At 46.9% G+C, this 19,343-nt stretch overlaps 6 protein-coding genes across 6 annotated transcripts; 2 read left to right on the top strand and 4 right to left on the bottom strand.

Annotated features, from left to right (window-relative positions):
* Positions 1-42: 42 nt before the first annotated feature.
* F4822DRAFT_77409 (uncharacterized protein) lies at positions 43-1,878 on the top strand. The gene is made up of 2 exons (XM_051463955.1): positions 43-1,617; positions 1,872-1,878. Exon 1 carries the CDS (start codon positions 216-218, stop codon positions 1,605-1,607), a length of 1,392 nt encoding a protein of 463 aa, XP_051309198.1. The 5' UTR covers positions 43-215; the 3' UTR covers positions 1,608-1,617; positions 1,872-1,878.
* On the bottom strand, positions 1,751-5,207 carry F4822DRAFT_77386 (uncharacterized protein). The gene is made up of 2 exons (XM_051463954.1): positions 4,066-5,207; positions 1,751-4,006 (listed from the first exon to the last, which is right to left on the bottom strand). Exons 1-2 carry the CDS (start codon positions 4,696-4,698, stop codon positions 1,895-1,897), a joined length of 2,745 nt encoding a protein of 914 aa, XP_051309199.1. The 5' UTR covers positions 4,699-5,207; the 3' UTR covers positions 1,751-1,894.
* A 637-nt stretch (positions 5,208-5,844) lies between these two features.
* On the top strand, positions 5,845-9,775 carry F4822DRAFT_77444 (uncharacterized protein). Its single transcript, XM_051463956.1, has 2 exons — positions 5,845-7,938; positions 7,994-9,775. The coding sequence occupies exons 1-2, from the start codon at positions 6,273-6,275 to the stop codon at positions 9,130-9,132; spliced, it is 2,805 nt and encodes a 934-aa protein (XP_051309200.1). The 5' UTR covers positions 5,845-6,272; the 3' UTR covers positions 9,133-9,775.
* A 753-nt stretch (positions 9,776-10,528) lies between these two features.
* F4822DRAFT_434546 (uncharacterized protein) lies at positions 10,529-11,350 on the bottom strand (the record flags this gene model as incomplete). Its single annotated transcript, XM_051462022.1, has 1 exon — positions 10,529-11,350. The coding sequence occupies one exon, from the start codon at positions 11,348-11,350 to the stop codon at positions 10,529-10,531; it is 822 nt and encodes a 273-aa protein (XP_051309201.1).
* A 2,961-nt stretch (positions 11,351-14,311) lies between these two features.
* Positions 14,312-15,507, bottom strand: F4822DRAFT_420599 (uncharacterized protein). The gene has a single exon (XM_051459710.1). The coding sequence runs from the start codon at positions 15,341-15,343 to the stop codon at positions 14,534-14,536; it is 810 nt and encodes a 269-aa protein (XP_051309202.1). The 5' UTR covers positions 15,344-15,507; the 3' UTR covers positions 14,312-14,533.
* A 2,183-nt stretch (positions 15,508-17,690) lies between these two features.
* Positions 17,691-19,337, bottom strand: F4822DRAFT_420607 (uncharacterized protein). Its single transcript, XM_051459711.1, has one exon. The coding sequence runs from the start codon at positions 19,124-19,126 to the stop codon at positions 17,822-17,824; it is 1,305 nt and encodes a 434-aa protein (XP_051309203.1). The 5' UTR covers positions 19,127-19,337; the 3' UTR covers positions 17,691-17,821.
* Positions 19,338-19,343: the final 6 nt, after the last annotated feature.

Consider the following 19,343-nt stretch of genomic DNA (forward strand, 5'->3'; position numbering starts at 1 on the left):
GGGAGACCCACCCTCTAATGTTTCAGCGAGCCGATTAGAGTTCTCCATTTCCAATGCGATCCATGGATCTTAATTTATTACCAAAGTCAGTTAGTTCTAAGAAACTTAGCTTGTTTCCAGAATATTTCACATTCCTAAGAATCCTTAAGATGATCAAAATGGTTTGATGATAATAAGATCGAAATGATAAAACAAGAGTTAATGAATAATTCGGGATGGATTCCGAAGAGGTGCTTGCTCAAGGAAGCAGGGTGGAACTCGCAGCTTCAACAGGCGACATAACACAACAAAATGGATCAATTTCTTCATCATCATCAACATCCATCGACGAAAGAAACGATGGACTCCGAGGCTACTTCGAAACCGCCCAATGGACAGCAGACGGGACCACGATCCTAACATCCTCCTCATCAAACCTCATATCAGGGTACATAGTACCCCAAGACCTACTCTCCCCAACCGCCATCCGTCCCCTCGCACTGAACCCTCAATCCACCATCCAACTGCCTGAGCCCAGCAACGTCCTATCCGGCGCGCCGTATTTCCACCTCGCGGAGCCCTGGACACAACAACTTCTAGTCTCAGCCCGAGACCACCCGATCCAACTCTTTTACCTCTCCCCTACATCCCCCTCCTCCCCGCCTCCAAAACCAGCATCTAGTTATCCCCTAACCAAAGCCCGCTCGGAAACCTTCCTCACCGCCACATCCCTCGTCTGGCCAGCTCCAGGCACGCACTTCATCGCCGGATCTCGCAATCTGTTAGCGAAATTCGATGTAAGCCGCACCGGCGAGGAACCCCTCGTCCGCATCAAGACTATTCCTTCCGAACGCCATTTATCCAAGGGTGGTGGTGTGGGTATGCGTGGCGATGTATCTGCGCTTAGCGCGCAGCCACCTGATGCTTCCTATGCCAGTCTACTCGCGGCTGGTACTTGGACGTGCTGGGTTGGATTGTATGATTTTGCGCAAGCAGGGTCTTCATGCGCGGTTGCTACTTGGAGTGTTGCGCGAGCGGCGGGTGAGGAAGAGGCGGCGATTGGTGGGGATGGTGTTATGCAGACGATTTGGAGTCCGTGTGGGCGATATCTACTCGTAGGAGAGCGGAAATCAAGAGGTGTACTTGTATACGATGTGCGCGTCACCGGAAAATTGCTAGGGTGGTTAGCTGGTCGCGAAGCGCGTGGGAATCAGCGCATTGGGTGCGATGTTTTCCCCAGTAGCGACGACGAAGGGGGTTTTGAGGTATGGTCCGGCACAACAGATGGTGTTGTTAAGGTGTGGGAAGGTGTCGGGAGTCGTGAAGGAACACATAATTCAGCGTGGGGGTGGAATGCTTCGCATGAGTCGACAATAGGGAGCACATGCGTTCACCAGAGCGGTAGCGTGGCTGTTACTTGTTCTGGGTCTTGGGAATTCCCCGACGACGACAGCGATGATGATAGTAGCAGTTCCCCATCTCGAAGCAGCAATGGCGTTACGAACAGTGATAGCGACAGCGAAAGCGACGTCTCGAGCGCTGAAGAATTCACTTGGATGCGAAGGCGCAATAAAGAAAGTAGCTTAAAGATATGGAGTATGATAGGCAATGGAGAGGAAGAGTCGTAAGAGAGCGAAGGTAAGCTTACCTAAAAATCGATACCCTTGCTAAAGTATATAGGTTTATACCGCTACTCATTTTGTGGTTATGCTGTTGGAATTTGTGATATTTGCTTAAGACCAGTCGATTGCATCACCATATCTCTTCATATAGCGACTCGATCATCATCAGCTATGTAAAGCAATACAGAACAAGCTAGATTTGGATAGCTAATAGCATCTCATCATCAGCTAGATATTCTTCCCGTCGCGAAGACTAATTCGACTAAATAGTCTTCAATTCGGCGATTTCCCGATCACTCCCATCGTGCCTCGAGGACTGCATTGAGTCGGCGCAGCACTCTCTCTCCGCCCATTATTCCCCGGAATACCTCAACTCTCTCCTTCGGGGTCATTCTGATAAATGCTGGTAAGCCATATTTACCGCTTTCCTCCTCGGGCATATCATCGGGAGACTTCAATTGTCCAAGTATGGCTTGTGCAGCATATGCATTCAAGCCAGCTCGTCGCAAGAACAACTCCCATAGTGATTCTTCCTGGATAAGAATATCCTGCACCGAAGCTGCTTCGGGTGCATAACGAATCAAGAATGACACTAGCCATTTAGCGAGCGTCTCATCACCGCCTCCAACATAGTAGACTTCCGCATTTGAATTCAGTCCAGTTATGAAACCGGAGAATTCGGCGTAAGCAGCACATTCAGAGGGTGTAAGGTCGCGTATTGTCTCGTCCACGCGGTTCGCCTCTGATACGAGAATAATAATACGCTCATATCGAATCGCAACGTTGCGAATGCGTTCACGGGCCGCCGAAAGCCCCTTTTGACCCGGTAGTGGTTTCTGTATCGCCTTGAGCAACGTAGTTAGTATAATTCCAGTCGCGGGGGAAACAGCAACGTCCGCCTCGGCAGCAAGCGGCGACACAACCGGGGAATGAGCCACCGAATTACGGCCCCATGCCAGCGTATTCCAGCGATCGAAGTCTCGTTCAATTATTTCAGCGTTTGGGTAGAGTTTTTCAAGTCGTGAGAATACTCCCCGGCTGAGTGTTAGCGCCTTGATTATCTTCGTTTGCATGGGCGTCGGTTCAATTTTCGGGTAGGGTGCGGGAGTTGTCGGCTGCTCCATACTAGGTTTTGGTTCTACCAAGGGTTCGTCCGACTGCACGGGAGTAGCAGTCTGTGCAGCCGCCTCCATTTCAATTTGCGCCGTCGGTTTATTGGATTTTGGAAAAAAGGAACTCCTGGTGTGCTTTTGTCGCTTCGAGGCGTGGAAGTCGACATAATTAGAGAGCAGTGTTGAGGTAGCGGAAGAGTCGTTGCAGCCAACTAATAAGCTAGGAATATGTCCTTGGCTGCCGAGTTGAGCCTGGCGAGGCCTTGACACCATATCGGGGGGGATTTGGATAAGATCAACTGGTGAACTCAATTCCAACGAGTTGCCTGGTTTTGGATCGGCATCTTCGAGTTCAAGCCGTCTTTTCCTGACTAAGGACTCGAGATCGTGGTTCGCACCATCACGCATAGACCATTCCAAAGGCTCTTCTTCCTCTTCGGGGTCTTGAAGGATTGCAATACCAGGCTGCTTCCAGACATAGTCCGCGCTTGTTAGTACCCCAAGGGAACCCGAAAAGCTAAGCAGTTGTATAACGTCATCGTTTTCATCAATCGACTCGTTCGTGGAGATCTGACCCTGTTTCGATGGGAAGGGCGACCAATGCAGCTTTCTATCCGCTTGGAGATTTTTAGGCCAAGGAGGGACCTTGAAGGCCTCATACTTCCTTCCCAGCCAAGCTAGTTGCGATGCAGCATCTAGTGGTGTATTTCGCCATTCGGGATCGGGAATTGAGAAATCCATCGCGGGGATTTCTACTCGAGCTAATGCATCAGCAGTCTGCAATTGCTCCTGTTCAATATTTCTCCCCGCCAATGTTGCTTGATCCTGCAATACAGTCAGTGCATCATCGCTAAATATCCCATTAGGATCCTTTTCGCCCCTGGCGTCGGAGAGGCTTAAATCCTTGTCTAATATCTGGTCCGCATCCATGTCTTCAACAAAACCTAGAAAATCCATTGCCAAATCTGAATTTGGTGACGAGGCATTTAATGGAGTCAAAGGACCTTCAATTTTCAGAGAACTAATGCTTGGATGCCCTGGCTCGAACATCGGCAAATCTCTCAAAGATATAGATGAGTTTTCAACGGCCAAGTATGAGAAGCCTTCAGGGTCAAGACCATCCTCTTCTAATAGACCCGCTTCCGCTCTGGTTAAGTCAGCATCCAATAGAGTACTGGGGTCTGAGGAGATGGGTATTTGGCAAGTTTCCTCGTCGGGAATAAAATAACCGCCATCCTCATCGTTGTGAGCACAGGGGCTTAGTGGAGGTGTGATAGCCAGCTCTCGAATTGGCTAGAAGTATTGGAAAGTTAGCTCTCTACGTAAGCCATTGTCGGCTGATATTTACTAACCTTCCGACGCAATGCTTCATTAAGTAGCCCCCGTTGCTTGTCCCGTGTCCATTCATCTTTTAAGGCATATGAAAGGTATCGCAAAGTATCTTTCGGGATGTCAATTCTCTCGTTCTTAATCGCTGTCAGAAAATTCTGTTTGTATTGGGACGTCGTCTCTGGATATTCGAGACTTTCATCATTCGAGATACTCAGAGGCTCTGATGGGACGCTTCTTAGATCTATATCAGTACTTCGTTGTTTTTGAATGCGTCGAGCTAACTCTCGACGGTCATGGTCAGGATCGCTTTGAAGGAGCGGGAGCTCCAATTTCAACTTCGCGAGGTCTAAAAAGGATGGTAATTTAAACGCTTGAATATTTTCTCGTCCTAGTGAAACAGCATGTCCTAGCAGCTCAAGAGACTCCTTAGATACGTCAAGTTGCTCAATTCGAGGGAGAAGGCTAGGGATTCTTAGTTGAGTAAGAGACGTGTCGTCAGTCAATTCTTCAGGTGATTCTCTAATGCTTTCCTCCTGGAAATGGGCGAATAAGAGGAAGACATCGACCTGAGAGTCTACTGATAGAGAATTCTCGCGCGCATACTCGTCGGGCCTCGAGTTTGTGGCATCTATTGAAATATCCTGATAATCCATGTTTTTATGGCTATTATTGTATTTATGTCGACCATCCACGCGAAAACCTTTCAAATATCAGTTTCACTTAAGATAGTATTGTCGGATGAATAGACTTTCTTATTTAAGTCAAATAATCAATCTGATAAGAGGACACCCGATCGTTAGGATGAGGAAGCTACAGCCGAGGTGGGTCCTTGCTTCAATAGGGGAGGTCTTTACCCCTATTTCAATCAAAGCATTCGTGGTTTCCAATCGCCAAACGAATTTATACTGAATAGGAGCGGGAAGCCGCTTTCGAGGTGACCTACTAGATCTTAACGGAACTCGCGACCGTAAAATAAAGAAATTACTCCTTTTATTTCTCTTTTATTTTCATTTACACGGATGCAGATTCAAAAAGGGGCTGAGATGGAGTAAAGAAATCGCAAATAAAAATTGCTATGCTATATGTTATTCCATAAGGCATAGACTTAAGCATTATCCTACTATCATAAAGTATACAATTACACAGTCGATTTACATGGTTACACAAAGATGTTCTTTTTAGTAGAACAGTAGGTATTAACTCCTTAGCAGTAGCATTTTTAGGGGACCATCATTATATATGTCGATGAGTTAACCCGTAATGACATAGAAAGATTCGGGGTTGTTACAGGTGGGAACACAAAATCCCACATTTTTATGCTGTATTCCTCCATATTACGACACTGCTGACGGAGATATATGAAGCTTATTAATGATTTGGTGTTGGTTCCCGCTCGGCCGCGTGTCGGGCAACTTGGTGTACCCGACTCGTACTGAAATAGATCGCGAATTTTACCCTCCCGGACGATCCTTCTAACGATGATGCTGGGATGATAGCTCTGTACTCTGTGAACTAAGCTAGTATAATTACCCAGGTAGTCTAGAGACCATATCAAACACAACACAATCAAATAGACTCGGTATCCACTAATAGCTAGGTCTCGAGGCAAGGAGGCATTAATAAGCGGTAAGCATCTAACATAAAGATATAATAAATGCGATACATATCTGTATTAGCAGTATACACAGTTCAATCTCAACTTGATGCTAGATGACTTCCTACATTTAATACTTCTTTGACTTAACCCTGTTATATTTGTTGTATCTATTTGATGTATCTACCTACCTAGGTAGGTATATGGCAGATATATCACGTAATACGGGAAGGAACCAAAAGGGGGAGAGCCTCGGAATCGGAAAAACATCGGTTCGTTCGGAACTTAGTGAAGTCCGATACGCTTTCTATTGGAGAGAAGAAAGGAAAGAAGGGTGGAGAAGCAGGAGAAACGGCGGGCTACCCCAAAGTCTCTTAGCTCGTACGACCTACAAAGCTTGGGGGTCTCTTAAGCCAGCCACCATTCAAGAAAATCCCGCCAGTGCCTATTTTTTCCATGTACATCTTATTGCCATCGGGCGCCGGCTATTATGTTGACCGCGACAACCGCAAAGTCGGCCTCGTTCTACCGCGACATAGTACGTGTAAGCCTCTAACGCTGTAAGCGGCTATCTCGATCGATCTTTTTTTTTTTTTAGGGGAGGCGGATAAAAAAAAAAGAAAGAATCCGAGAATGGATCCATCCTCCCTTGACCCACGTCTTCGTGGTGAAGTCGGCGAAGATTCAATTGTCGTCAATGATCCGACAAATCCGAATCCCCAGCATCCGCATCCGCACCCGCATCCACATTCACATCTTCAACAACATCAACACCAAGCCGCCGTCGCAGGGATCCCCGCTTCATCCGCACAAGAAGATCTTCCCGATTCACCACTTCAACAACATCTCCAATCTCAAGCAACTGGTCACCCGTCGCCCGATTCCGCAACTCATTATGCTCCTCAAACCCCCAATGGCCATCCACATTCGGCGAATAGCGATACCCCCAATGCACTCGGGGGTACTCCCCACGACCCCAACGATCCCAAGCGACCAAGAGCCTGCGAGGCCTGCCGTGGGTTGAAGGTGAAATGTGAACCCGACCTTTCGAATTTAGAAGGGCCTTGTAAAAGATGTGCGAAAGCGGGTAGGAATTGCGTGGTAACACAACCAACGCGTAAGAGGCAAAAGAAGACAGATAGCCGGGTTGCTGAGCTAGAGAAAAAGATCGATGCATTAACTGCAAGTTTGCAAGCTAGCAGAGGCGCACCTGGCCACACTGCTGCTGCTGCCGCGCATTCAACCCCATCGGAGGACCAAAAGTATGGATATGATGCGGCAAGAGATTGGGGTGCTCCGCCGTCTAGGGAAAACCAACACCAGCCTCAATCACACCCCCAATCTCAACATGCGCCGTCACCAGAGAAGCGCCCGTTTGCGCCACCGACCGTTATGGCTGGTCAGAAACGAAAATTCACCGAACCCGCCGATGGTTCGCCCGGTATATCGTCAGCGGTACCGAAAGCCAGCGCAGGGGTCGAGCAGCAACCCGATATAATCGATCGCGGGGTAATAACTATGAGCGAAGCTGCTGAGTTTTTCGCCCGCTACACGGACGATATGGTACCTCACTTACCAGCAGTCGTCTTCCCTGAAGGTACTACTGCCGCCGATGTCCGTAAGACGAAACCTATACTGTTCCTTGCCATTATGGCGGCTGCTTCGTCTGAAATACCGAAGCTTCAACGTCAACTCGTAAAGGAAATATTACAGATATTTGCCGACGCCATCATAATCACTGGAAGGAAGTCTTTAGAATTAATCCAGTCCCTTTTAGTCAGTGTCATATGGTATTATCCGCCGGAACACTTCGAGGAACTAAAATTTTATCAATTCATACATCTGGCCGCTGTTATGTCAATTGATATCGGTCTGGGCCGAAAAACACACAACCCTAAAACACGTCTCGTACCATATACTTGGCGGGATCACCCATTCCGAAAACAACCTCTACCAGACCCAATGTCACTGGAAGCACGACGAACATGGCTGACGGTGTATTTCCTGGCATCTAACGTATCCATGGCTTTACATCGTCCTAACCTAATTCGATGGCAACCTTTTATGACTGAATGCATGGACATCTTAGAATCGTCCCCTGAAGCTGCGCCCACTGACAGGTACTTGTGTCATCTTGTCTGGACTCATCGATTAGCCGAGGATGTTGGCATACAGTTCTCTATGGATGATCCAACTGTGTTTGTTAACATCTCTGAGCAGAAGGTGCAGTATGCTCTACGAGGCTTCGAACGTGATCTTGCCAAGTATAGCGAATCTATCCCTAAGGCGGAGAAGCGAGGTAGGTTTGTTGGTCTGTTCTCTTTCGTTTTTAATAACGATTAACTTGTAATTAGCATCCCTTCTCCTTGGCTTCCATGTGTTGAATTTATATATGCATGAAATCGCTCTACACGTCGATAAAAACCCGGAAGATTACCGACCTCCTTGTGGCGCGGACTCACTCCGAGACCCGATTCCGGGATTGGACGATTCTCTTACGCCATCTCATATCAGTGCCCTATCCTCATGTCTTACCGCTATCGACGGTATTTTTGAGACATTTTTATCAATGGACGTGCACAGTATTCGCTGCATACCCATCTTCACCTTCGTTAGAGTCGCTTATGCAGTGGTCGTCCTCATTAAGATGTATTTCAGCGCCAGTAATTCAAATTCTGAACTCGGCAAAGTCATCAATAAGGATAATATGAAAGTTGCGGAATATCTTGAGAAACTCCTTGAGAAATTCCGCGACGTTGCCGCATCAGATAAGTCTCGCCCGGCTAGCAAGTTCCTCCTTGTCCTAGCGATGCTTCGAACGTGGTTTTTTAAACAGGGACAAGCAACGAACAAAGCACAGGGTGAGGAGGAATCAGAACCTACGCAAGGGCCCAAAGATCCGACAAATCCAAACGAACAACAACAACCACAGAACGGCGCGGGTCAATCACATCCCCATGCGCAGCAACAGCAGCATCAGCAACCGCTTCAGGCCCCGACAAGCAATCCTGGGCCGACTAACACGCCGCTCCAGCTCCTATCGGAAATAGCGACCGGAAATGGCCCTAACCAAGCGGGTCCAGGTCCGGAACCAAACAACCCGCAAGCTTTTAGAGGATGGTTGCGGGCTGTACCACAGCCACCGCAGCCCTTCATGTACGACCCGACAGGAACGGCTGCCGTTGTGTCTCAGGGAATTCCTGGTTTAGGTATAGGACCTGAGCAGGCGCTAATGCCTTGGATGACTGGATCGTTCGGCACGACCGAATTCGATTATGCTAGCTTGAGCGATGGTTTTGAACAAGCTATGGGTCTCACACTGACAGGCTTCGGCGGTGGTAGTCCCGGCGACCCGGCCTCATACGAGGACACCATGCGCTATATGATGCAGAACGATATGCTTGGACCTATGCCTCCTGGAACAGCAGATGGGTTTGCTCCCGGCCCACCACAACACCAAGGGTCACCGAATGGGAGTTACTACCAGTTCTAAGCGTGCATAATTTCCATGTTCAATAAATGTTGTACGTCACTTCAATGCTTGACGCCGTTCTTATCGTACTTCCCTCACGCATACACGTAGATGTGGGGAAACTGTATTATTACGCGAAAATACCAGCGTGAAGAAGAAAAGAGAGAAGACATAAGAATAAAAGGGCAGGAAGATAAATTACACAAGAGAAAGAGTAGTTGGGAATTATATGTCGGTATTTTCAAGAGGGTTCACTTATCATCTCCCTTTTCACCAACCCGCCACCACTCATACTTTATCACGACATTAAATCGGCTCTTATCCATGTATGATTTACCCCAATCCATTCATATACCACTCACTTTGCTACATACCCGATAAAGGCGCCGGAATTGGGAATTACTTATTGTAGCTACACAAGGGTACATGCGCAACAACAACAACAACAAGACAACAGGATCGAACGGCGAACAGGCGCAACAACTTTGCTACAAGGTACCTAGGTACCTATTACTTTTCTACTCCTCATATTATCAGGGGTTGTGGTGCGGTGGAGTTTATGAAATGATCCGATGATGCATGCCTTTTACCGCGTTTTTATCATCATCGCTAGTATGAGAAAGACGACAATAGAACTTTGCGCTGCATACCCATAACCACTGATCAATGCTTTGGTGACATGTTTGTGATAGGTTATTTTTTTGGTTTATTTAATTATTGATATGATCAAACGAAGGCTAATGTAGATTTCGCGCGTGTACCTCGAGTACCGGCTTCCCTAAAACGCCCATATCAAATAACTCCACATGTGTCAACTCCTGGTACACATTCGTAACGAGCAATAGTACTGTAAGCCTTATGAATGCTTCTCAAAAGACACTCAACCCCACCCCCCCGATCTGCCACCATATCGTACAGAAGCAGCATAGCTGTAGCACTTTTTTGATAACCGATCCCTTGCCTTGGAAGTTCATTTAGACTTCGTTCCCATGATGCCAACCCTTATCCGTTTTTGGATGCAGAGATTCACCCAAATCATTTAGCAAAGCTGATCTCACCCCAGTTAGATATCCCCTCCATTCTCCGAATATCACGTCATCCCCAGCAGCGACGCTGGTTATCATCTCTTCTTTAAGCCTAGGTATGTTATTTTTCTCAGAAAACAATTTACCCGTTCATCCTCCACGTCCCGCCCCAGTCTCAACGCCATGAAAGAAGTATTTCGTCCAAGCGAATGACGTCAGTTGAAGAGACGTGGTGCAAAGGAAAGACAGGAAAAGAGCAAGTGGCACGTGGCCCTGTAAGCAATCGTAAACTTATAAGAGGATATTTAGAGGTGTCTCGGAGGGGCTAGCCCCGTCTCAAATTACTTGAGCGTGTTGATATTCTGATTCCCCTGCACTAGCGCCAAGTTCAATCAATCCATATAGAAGTCACCCTTGAGGATGCGTTCTTGCATATGGTCTGGCTTGGGCCTTTCTGGCTGCCTGGGTTGCACTGTAGCAGCCTGTTGGGGAGGATTTGGTAATTCAGAAACAGACTTAGAGCGATCGTGTGGCCCGCCATTGCTGCCTCGGGGCGGAGAACCGTGCCTGCCGGCTCCGAAGTTCGGTCGATGACCTTGGACACTACTCTCGGCTCGGGATCTAAGCTGCTCGGACCAGTTGTATGTATTGTCTGCCCGAGCAGAAAACATGTCAGAAGGGGTTCTGTAAGGTTGCGTGTTGCTTGCCTGAGAGGTACTTGCCCGTCTCGCAGCATTCGAGGCGGACGAAGTACCGGTAGGTGGAGCACGTGAATTTCCATTAGAGATACGTCGTGACTGTTGGGGAAGCCTACCGGTTGATCCAGGACTAGAAGGTCCAGTACGTAAGTTACGCATAGCCTGGGCGCCAAAGCTCATGCGACGGGCATAGGGAGACGTAGGACCCATCTTAGCTGATTCCTCGTCATCGACAGCGCTCTCGTCAATAGAATCCGAGTTATTGGTGGAAATACTACCCCTTCGTATTCCAAATGGTGTGCTTGCGGAGTTGGGCGAAGTGCCAGACAGCCCTAGTGTAGTTACAGATAATCGTCGACGTTGGTCCCTAGCCGCAACCGACGAGACTGATTCGCGCGCATTTCCATTTCCAGTGGAAATCGAGTTGCTTCGTTGGAACAGATTGGAGAAAGCAGCAGTGGTGACAGAACCACGGCGATCGTTGGGCGGTCCGCCGTTGGTGTTATCGTTCGACATTTTTGATGGTGGTGGTACAAGACTAGCAGTTTATTATGGGGAAAACGCAAGAGATCCGATCGAAGAAACGACAGGGAAAAGTTCGTCTTTATGTAGTCGGCTTAATCGCACGATGGGGGAGGGACTTGATAATGCGTGTTTCAATCGGAGTAGTGGTACGATGTGGCGTTGTGGGAGTTGCAAAGGTGAAACCTCAAGCTTGCTAAGTGGAATGATCGAGTTAAACGGTCACAGGATCGAGGCTTGAAGCAAACGGAAGAGTACGAGAAAAGTCAAATAATAAATTATGAGACAAGGTGAGGTGCCTCTTTGTGAGAATAGGACGATTGACACCGATATAGGTAGTAGTAGTAGTAGATAAAGTGACAAGGGAATGACACGGGCAAGGACCTTGGCGTGTAGTAAATAGGCGGTACAATAACAATGCGATCAGCCGTTTCTTCTCTTTGACGCGATAAACAGACCGGTACACGAGCCTAATCGAATTATCGTGTTGATTGAATATGACGATGTCGGTTTGTGGAGTAACAAATGACTCGATCACTTTGAGAGGTTGATTGTTTCAGGCGGGGTAATAGTAATAATACAGGTTCAATTTTACGTAGGTAAAATGATGTTATATTTGATTGAGATGAAGGGTTGAACTGGTAGAGATTGTCTGGTTCTTGTATCCGGAATTAGAAAGGACGGTAACAAAGACGTTGGAATAAAAGAGTTGACTGGATCAGGAACGCCGACTTGGCGAATAGATAAGTTAGATAAGTGTCTCTCTTGAAGTACGAGGAGAAATAAGAAGTAATATGGAGAAGGCGAATTGAACGAAAGCTGTTTGGGAGAATCTTAGATAGAGTAGGATTAATATGGAGACGGGATGGTTTTGGTGGATAATGGATGGAGAGAGGATGAACAAGGATTTGAAGGATATACAAGGGTGGTTTATTGCAGTATGGGGATTGCTCACAGAGGGTAGAGTAGATTCTTGGAACGTGCCTGCGACTGGAACCAGGGATCATCGCCACTAGTCAACACTAACCAAAGAGGGGAAGAAACTGGAGTAGGTTATTGGTTAGATTGCTTAGCCCACCTTACGCTAGTGCATACCCGGAAAAGCGGCGCAGGGGATAGCCATGCACCCACTAGAAGGTAGCTCCGAGCTTTCCAGAAGAACCAACTGTTAGAGCACGATAAGCTGAATCGTCGATAACGCTAACAGGCAGACAAGGTGTCACACCCCCCAAATTCATCCTTTACGTCATGTGCAATCCAGGCCTCCTAAGAATTGCGGGGTAATAGGGTCTATCCCTACCGGTTCCTCAGCCCTTAGCACGACCCCTTTTATCGACTCTCTCTCTCGCCTAGAACCTACTAACTTACCTAGGTACGTACTTACAACACACTTTATCTGATACATGCCTTGATGTAATTCCCTTGCACCAAAGAATGAAACTTACATCACATGGTCCACGAGCAAACCACTTATACTTTGCTCGTGTATCAGAGCGAACTTTCGTCATTCCTACACATATGTAATCTCCCCGCATGTAGTTCCAGCTGACAAGACATATTCCTTTGAATAAAGTTGTGTCGAGTTTCGCGCTCAGACATTTGAATCCTCTCCGGACTCGCTCATTGGATACACAGCATAACATATTCTCGTCAACTCCAACTATATTATTATTCTTTTGTGTTTCATTGCAGTTCTAAGTTCTACTTCTCTACCAATCGTATCTGCAGCTATTCTTTGGCTTACATCCATCATTCGATCTGCAAACATTCGATCCATGAATGGCCACTCGAACCCCTCTTAATTCAACCCTGGCGCTGATGCCCCTCTATCGGTTGATGATAGACAGGAGATAGGCAGGAGATAGACATACATAGTTTATGTGGTAACGTGTCACGCATCTTCTGCTTGGCCGTTGGAGAGAACTCCGCTTTCATCATTTATCTCGTATTGATATATTGGGTAGGTAAAAGGTAGATATTTTTGAGGTATGATTCATACTGTCGATCTAATAGTATTCATCCCGACATCGCGCAGCTCTTCTGTCCGTCAAAGCACATCGTTGTGACCATGTCGGCTCCCAAGGTGGCGCTATCTTGGAGTAGACGCATTCTAATGCATACAACGTATATCTTCCTAGGTACCTAGGTAGGTATGATAGGGCCATGTGGTTGGCAAGCATCAGTAAGCAATCCCCAGATTTTGTCGCGGATTGAACGGCTGCGTACTACGGCGTAGCGTCGTAGCAGTATGCAAGTTACGATACCCACACTACCCATCTGGGATACATTACGATTGGGTCTAACATATTGAGAGCCGGCGCCAGCGACCTTGGCATGCTGCCCAAGCAAACGACCAGCGAATCCGCTTCGCCGTGATCAAATCATCCTGGCCAAACCACCGTGAGGTTTGCTCCCATGTGCAGAACATCGTACTATAGCATACATATGCTTGGATTTAACCATCATTCTTAATGAGTTGTACAAACTTGGCAATTCTGCAGAGGGAGTGGGACGCCTCACATTATGTGTAGAAGATATCTTCTGTTAGTACATTGCCCGACATAGTCCCGTTCCACGAGTCAGCCGCGGAGTATACCTAGGTATGAATCTTTAGGAGCAAATTACTCTTCATAGAGGGAGTATAATGGTCCGAAATGCATTCGGAGTTATGCACGAAGTAATAGTCTCCTAAAAAATTATTGAACACTACATATTGTATTGTCTTACAATAGAACGGTACCAATGTTATAATTGGACAATACCTGCAGAAGGGTCTTGGGGATGCAGTTAATTCGCAGGTTTACCCCTCACGAAGGCTTCGCTCCATATAGATGGTGTGGTACCTAAGTACCTAGTTAATGATGGCTACCTATGTAGGTATACATATGTCTATTACATTTCTGACTAGATCTGTGTTAATGTTTCCTTCCGCAAGGTAAGATAAAGCGAGGTGACTTGAAAACAAAAGGTGATATATCGATTATTCGAGCATGTAACAATTTTCTGTCCTCGAATTTAGCTTCGAGGTATCTGTAATTTCCACCACCTAAGCGAGTAGGATTAGGTACCTAGTCTGAATAAATAAATTGCCGTCGATGACGTTGCTGGCCTCACCGGTTGGGATTATCTCTATCTATAGGTGATTATTCCCTCTAAGACTGTGAAACCTACCCCAAATCAATATCTATGCCAGAACCCCTCTATGGCATTCGCAACGTCAAAGCTCGCAGCGATGGGGATTTCGTGACCTCCAGGCAAAACCATTATCTCAACTCCATCAGGCCCTAGAACCCGTCTTGTATCCTCTATCAGCTCATCTTTGACGATAACGGGGTCCTCTTCTCCCAACACAATGTGAATTTTTCCAGCACGAAGTCCCGGGGTGGATCCGACTATGCTATTGTTTTCATGCCGTCTTCTCCTTCCAAGAAGCATCGCTAGGGCTACCCAATCTTCTTGGGGTGCATAAATGGGAGCATTACGTATCGAACTCAGAAACGCCGTTACGAACCCTTCATGATGATCGACTTGCCATCGTATGATTGATGAGACAGTAACTCCGGGTCGATACTTCGAAATTCCCGCGTTATCCCATGCATCTCCTCCATTAGAATCACCATCTCCATTTGGAACATGCTTCTTCGCCTCGGCAGCCGCGAGAGTAGGAGCCCCCGCAGACCCGGGCGCATGATTGTCCCTCGGCCGGACTCTCCTTTTTACCAACATTCTCACTATAAATTCGGGTAGAATTCCCCAATTATATAACATGTGGCTCCTCCAACCAACGTGGTACGGCCGAATTATCCCACCGGGAGCTACCAAAGTGAGGGAGTCGACCATATGAGGGAAGTACCTCGTGAACGCGACAGAAAGGCCACCGCCGAGAGAGTATCCCACAAGATTGAATGTCGTCCATGGCACCTTCGACGATGCTAGGACTAGTAGGATCTGGGTTGTGTAGAGCCGCATATCGTAGTCGAGGTCCATGGGCGCATCCGAGTACCCGCGACCAAAGAGATCTGAGAATTGAGTCAGTTTATCTAAGTCAACACGGCGCTTGAGAATTGTGGGTTATAATTTACCAAAGAGCATGACTCGATATCCTCGACCTGCTAACTCGTGACCAAGATCTCCCTGGGATATCACCGGCGTGCTGATGCCGTGTAAAAAAAGCGCCCTCTCTCCGTCTTCGGGGCCCCACTCATAAACACGGATCGATCCATACGGAGTTTCAACATCGCGAGCTCCGGGTAGAGCATCAGGTGGATAGGGTAGATTTGCGACCTCTTCTTTTGAGAGATCTGGAAGTTTGGTGATGCGTGGAGAGGGTATGAAATGGTGCTTTTTCCCCTTCACCAATTGGACAATGAAACGGACTAACAGCAATAACATAGTTGCCACAATCGCTAGGACTAAAACCGTACGGGTAAAGCCTAGGAAAGGCCCCAATACCCTAACATGGGCATCAACAAAAGTCGCCATTATATTCGAAGTTGAGGCTTTTTGGCGACGGAAAAGGGATAACTCAAATTAAGGCGGCAAGTTCGGACTCTGGGTCTTAATGGTCCGCCCACAAAGCTGCTGGCGCCCCTCAAAATTTATATTCTCCTACATAGGAGGTCGCAATCCTACCCTTCATGCAGCTATGATTTAGAAATGACGGAAAGCCAGTCCACCTGCCACATACATTAGGATTGTCTAACTTGTTCACAAAACAAAGTCTCTTGGACGCCTCGCAAGAATGTTTGTCAAATCCATTTCTGCAGAAAAAGGGTCGGTCGATTTACGGCATACGATACCAGAACTCCACTAATAAGCGCTAGGAAGGCCCAATATCGTCGCCGACGCCCGGCGTATACTCAGAATACGATTATTCCTCGGTGGTTTTGAAGAATGTAAGATGAGACAGTTACGCCAGGCACTTGCAACTTTGCACATTTATTCACCGAGTTTTGCGGTTACAATGAGTATGAATTGGCCATCATTGTAAGCACTTGAATCCTACCATAATATCCAAATTACTCGCTGTCTCAAATAGCATATAGTAAGCCGTTTCACGAACTCATAACAGCTTCAATTTTGAAGTTGCGGTCTTCGTTGAGTAACCTCACACATCAGCTTATCAGTTACACAATGCCACATAAACATCAGAGACAGAAACACCTACAACATTCGCCTGCCGTGTTGTAGTCTACTCACTATGTTAGCCGGAAATAACTACCAATCTCGTATTGTACCATACCTGGCTATCATAAATTACCTTAACACCGATAGGCGCAAATATTTTGCCTCCCGAATTACCACTTAGGTAAGATATGGCAGCCACAAAACGCCACATCACATAACAAACATCATATTTAGACCGGTAAGGCACCTCGGCTTCCACATTTCCCGAGCACTCAATGGAACACACCAATAACATGACAAAAGCAGGCAAATATCTATATTCCTAACTACTCCTGATCGTACATTCACCAATCACCTCGACCAAAGTGCTTCTGAGAATCTCGATTTAAGTATGGCCTCGTGATTGGGAAACGAGATCGATATCGGATCTGATATCATTTTGTACTACCAAAGAATCTGGAGGATCTCCTCGGATCTGAATTACGGCTCCAGTGGGTCTTACCATAAGGATCTTCAAGTTTCCTCTTATGCGTTATATTTCCGTCCTTTAGTTCTACATTGGCGCAGCATTGAGAGTGCTTCATGCGGTGAGACGATCTACGAGATTTTTCAGCCGCCTCGAATTCAACGACGTCTTGATATGGAACCGAGTTTGTACATCTGAGTGCTTCCCGCTCGCGATCTCCGAAATTAGTTCGGAGTATCGCGACTCCGAGGGTTTATGATGTCCATTTACGTCCCTCTCTTTGCATTTCCTAGCCTGATTCTCTACCGCTTCAATGAAAATAGAATATCGGTGCCCGTGATGTCAGATATACACATTAACGTGCAAATTGACAGCTCTTTGTCTTAGGTCGATCAGCTTCACTAGCTCAGTTCTACCGGCCGAATGCGGCGAGCTGGGCATCTGCATATGCCCGTTCCTGAATGTTTCGCATGACAAATATTTTATGACTAAATGGGCAGAGGTGTATGATAATCTATATGTTGCTATGAAAGTAACTAGAGTCGTGGCATACAAGAGATACCTACCTTAGAGCCGGAAGTTTAGGAGTGAAATTGGTATGTCCGACGCCACACGCTCACTCGGTCGCGTACGGAGCAGTACCCAGGTACTTCGGTAGCAAACTACGTGTAGCATAAAAACATCAGAATCTATCTAGTTGACAATCGTAGTCTTAATAGATTGAAATATTCCACAGAAAATGCTTTCGCCGTAAAAGATGATGGTTCAATTTTGGGGTGAATAATTTTAATTTAGGTGGATAACTTCAGCAAAATCCTTTTATAAAGTGACTATTCTATAAGCAAAATTCTTACTATTGCTTATTATTCCTCTTAGGTAGGCTTAATCACCCCGTGGCGGATTTCCCATTCATAATGATCTTCTGGAGTCGTAGTATAGATTCCTCCAGCATCCAGACTCGGTCGACTCGGTACGTAATCGCGAACGTACAAAGCAGCGATCGGGTCCACAATAGGGGGTACTGACTCGGGGCCACCAATGCGAGAAAACACTAGCTTTCCTGGAAACTGCCAACGATAATCAAGCTGTCGCGGTAGGGGAAACCACGGAATAGAGAAGACCGAATTAGGGTATCGAAGAACGACAAAAGCTACGACGTATTCCTCCCGTCCGGTGTAGAACCCGTTAGCATCCATATCGTCTACCGTCTGCATGAAGCGCACGCTGTAGTTTAGCATCCCAAGTGAATTACCTACGTACACATTCTTGATGAATTGACGGGTGCGCCAGGTTCGTTTAGGATTGCTCCAGCATTCGTCGTTGATATCTGGACAGCTATCTCGGTGACAGTACTCCCCCATAACCACACCTGTGTCGCGCGAGACACTAATAGCACGATCGAATTTTGCAGAGTCGAGACCGCTTTTGATGAGGTCGCCCCAAATTACTCCATCGGCATCTTTGGGGCCGTCGTCAAAGAGGAAGCCCGCATCCACGTACATCCAACGGTCGGAGCCGAAGGGGTTGCGCATGATAGCGTCGTACATGATGAATGCCTTCGCGTTACACACGGCGCTATGATGGCCACGGTTGTATCTTTCTATTGGTCTCAGCTCACCATCCGCATCGCTATAGCCGTCGAGCTCCCTAAAAAGTTTCGGCTGCTTATTTGTGAAGTTATCGCGCTGGTAGTTGTTAGTCGGTACATCCCAAATCGTAGGATACGCATCCACTATGTGCCAATGTGGATCGGATCGCATGGCACGGATTGTTTCCGTCAGTTCGGGTGGGACGTAGATAATTGTCTGCTCCCCCATTTGAGCTATGCGTTCGATTCTCTTTAGGTAAGAAGGGCTCTGATGTATAGGCCTTGCATTATCTTCGTCTGGGCGGGGATAGAAAATCAGGACCATAGTGGGTGCGTCCTTGCGAAGAGATCGGACTTCTGAACAGTCACGGAAACCGGGTACATCTTGTTGGCCAGAAAGGGCATTTTGCCATTCTGCGACTTTTTGGCCATATGGTATAGTAGGTGGCTTTAAGTACTCACGTGGTGATCTTCCACGGCGGCCGTCCCATGTGATGAGTGGTTTGTCAATAGGTATCAAGCCTTGAACATGCTTCAATTTCTCCTTATAGGAGGAAGCTTGATCGAAGCCCTGTTTGTCCATTTCCATTTTCGTTTTACGAATTTCGGAGGTGCGCACAATCTAGTAATTTGGTTGAGAGTTTACTTGTTTATGTAACTTAACTCGAAGGCCTTCGGAATGAAGCCTTGATATTTATGCTTCGGTGCATGGAAACATTTCCTTGGTGAGGTCTTGATTTACTTACTTCGCTTTCCATAATCATGAATAAGACGTGTGTGAGAAAACAAAGAAAACCTTCACCACT

This window comes from Hypoxylon trugodes (genome assembly GCF_022578975.1).
Source record: "Hypoxylon trugodes strain CBS 135444 unplaced genomic scaffold F4822scaffold_11, whole genome shotgun sequence".
NCBI classification, from domain to species: Eukaryota; Fungi; Ascomycota; class Sordariomycetes; order Xylariales; family Hypoxylaceae; genus Hypoxylon; species Hypoxylon trugodes.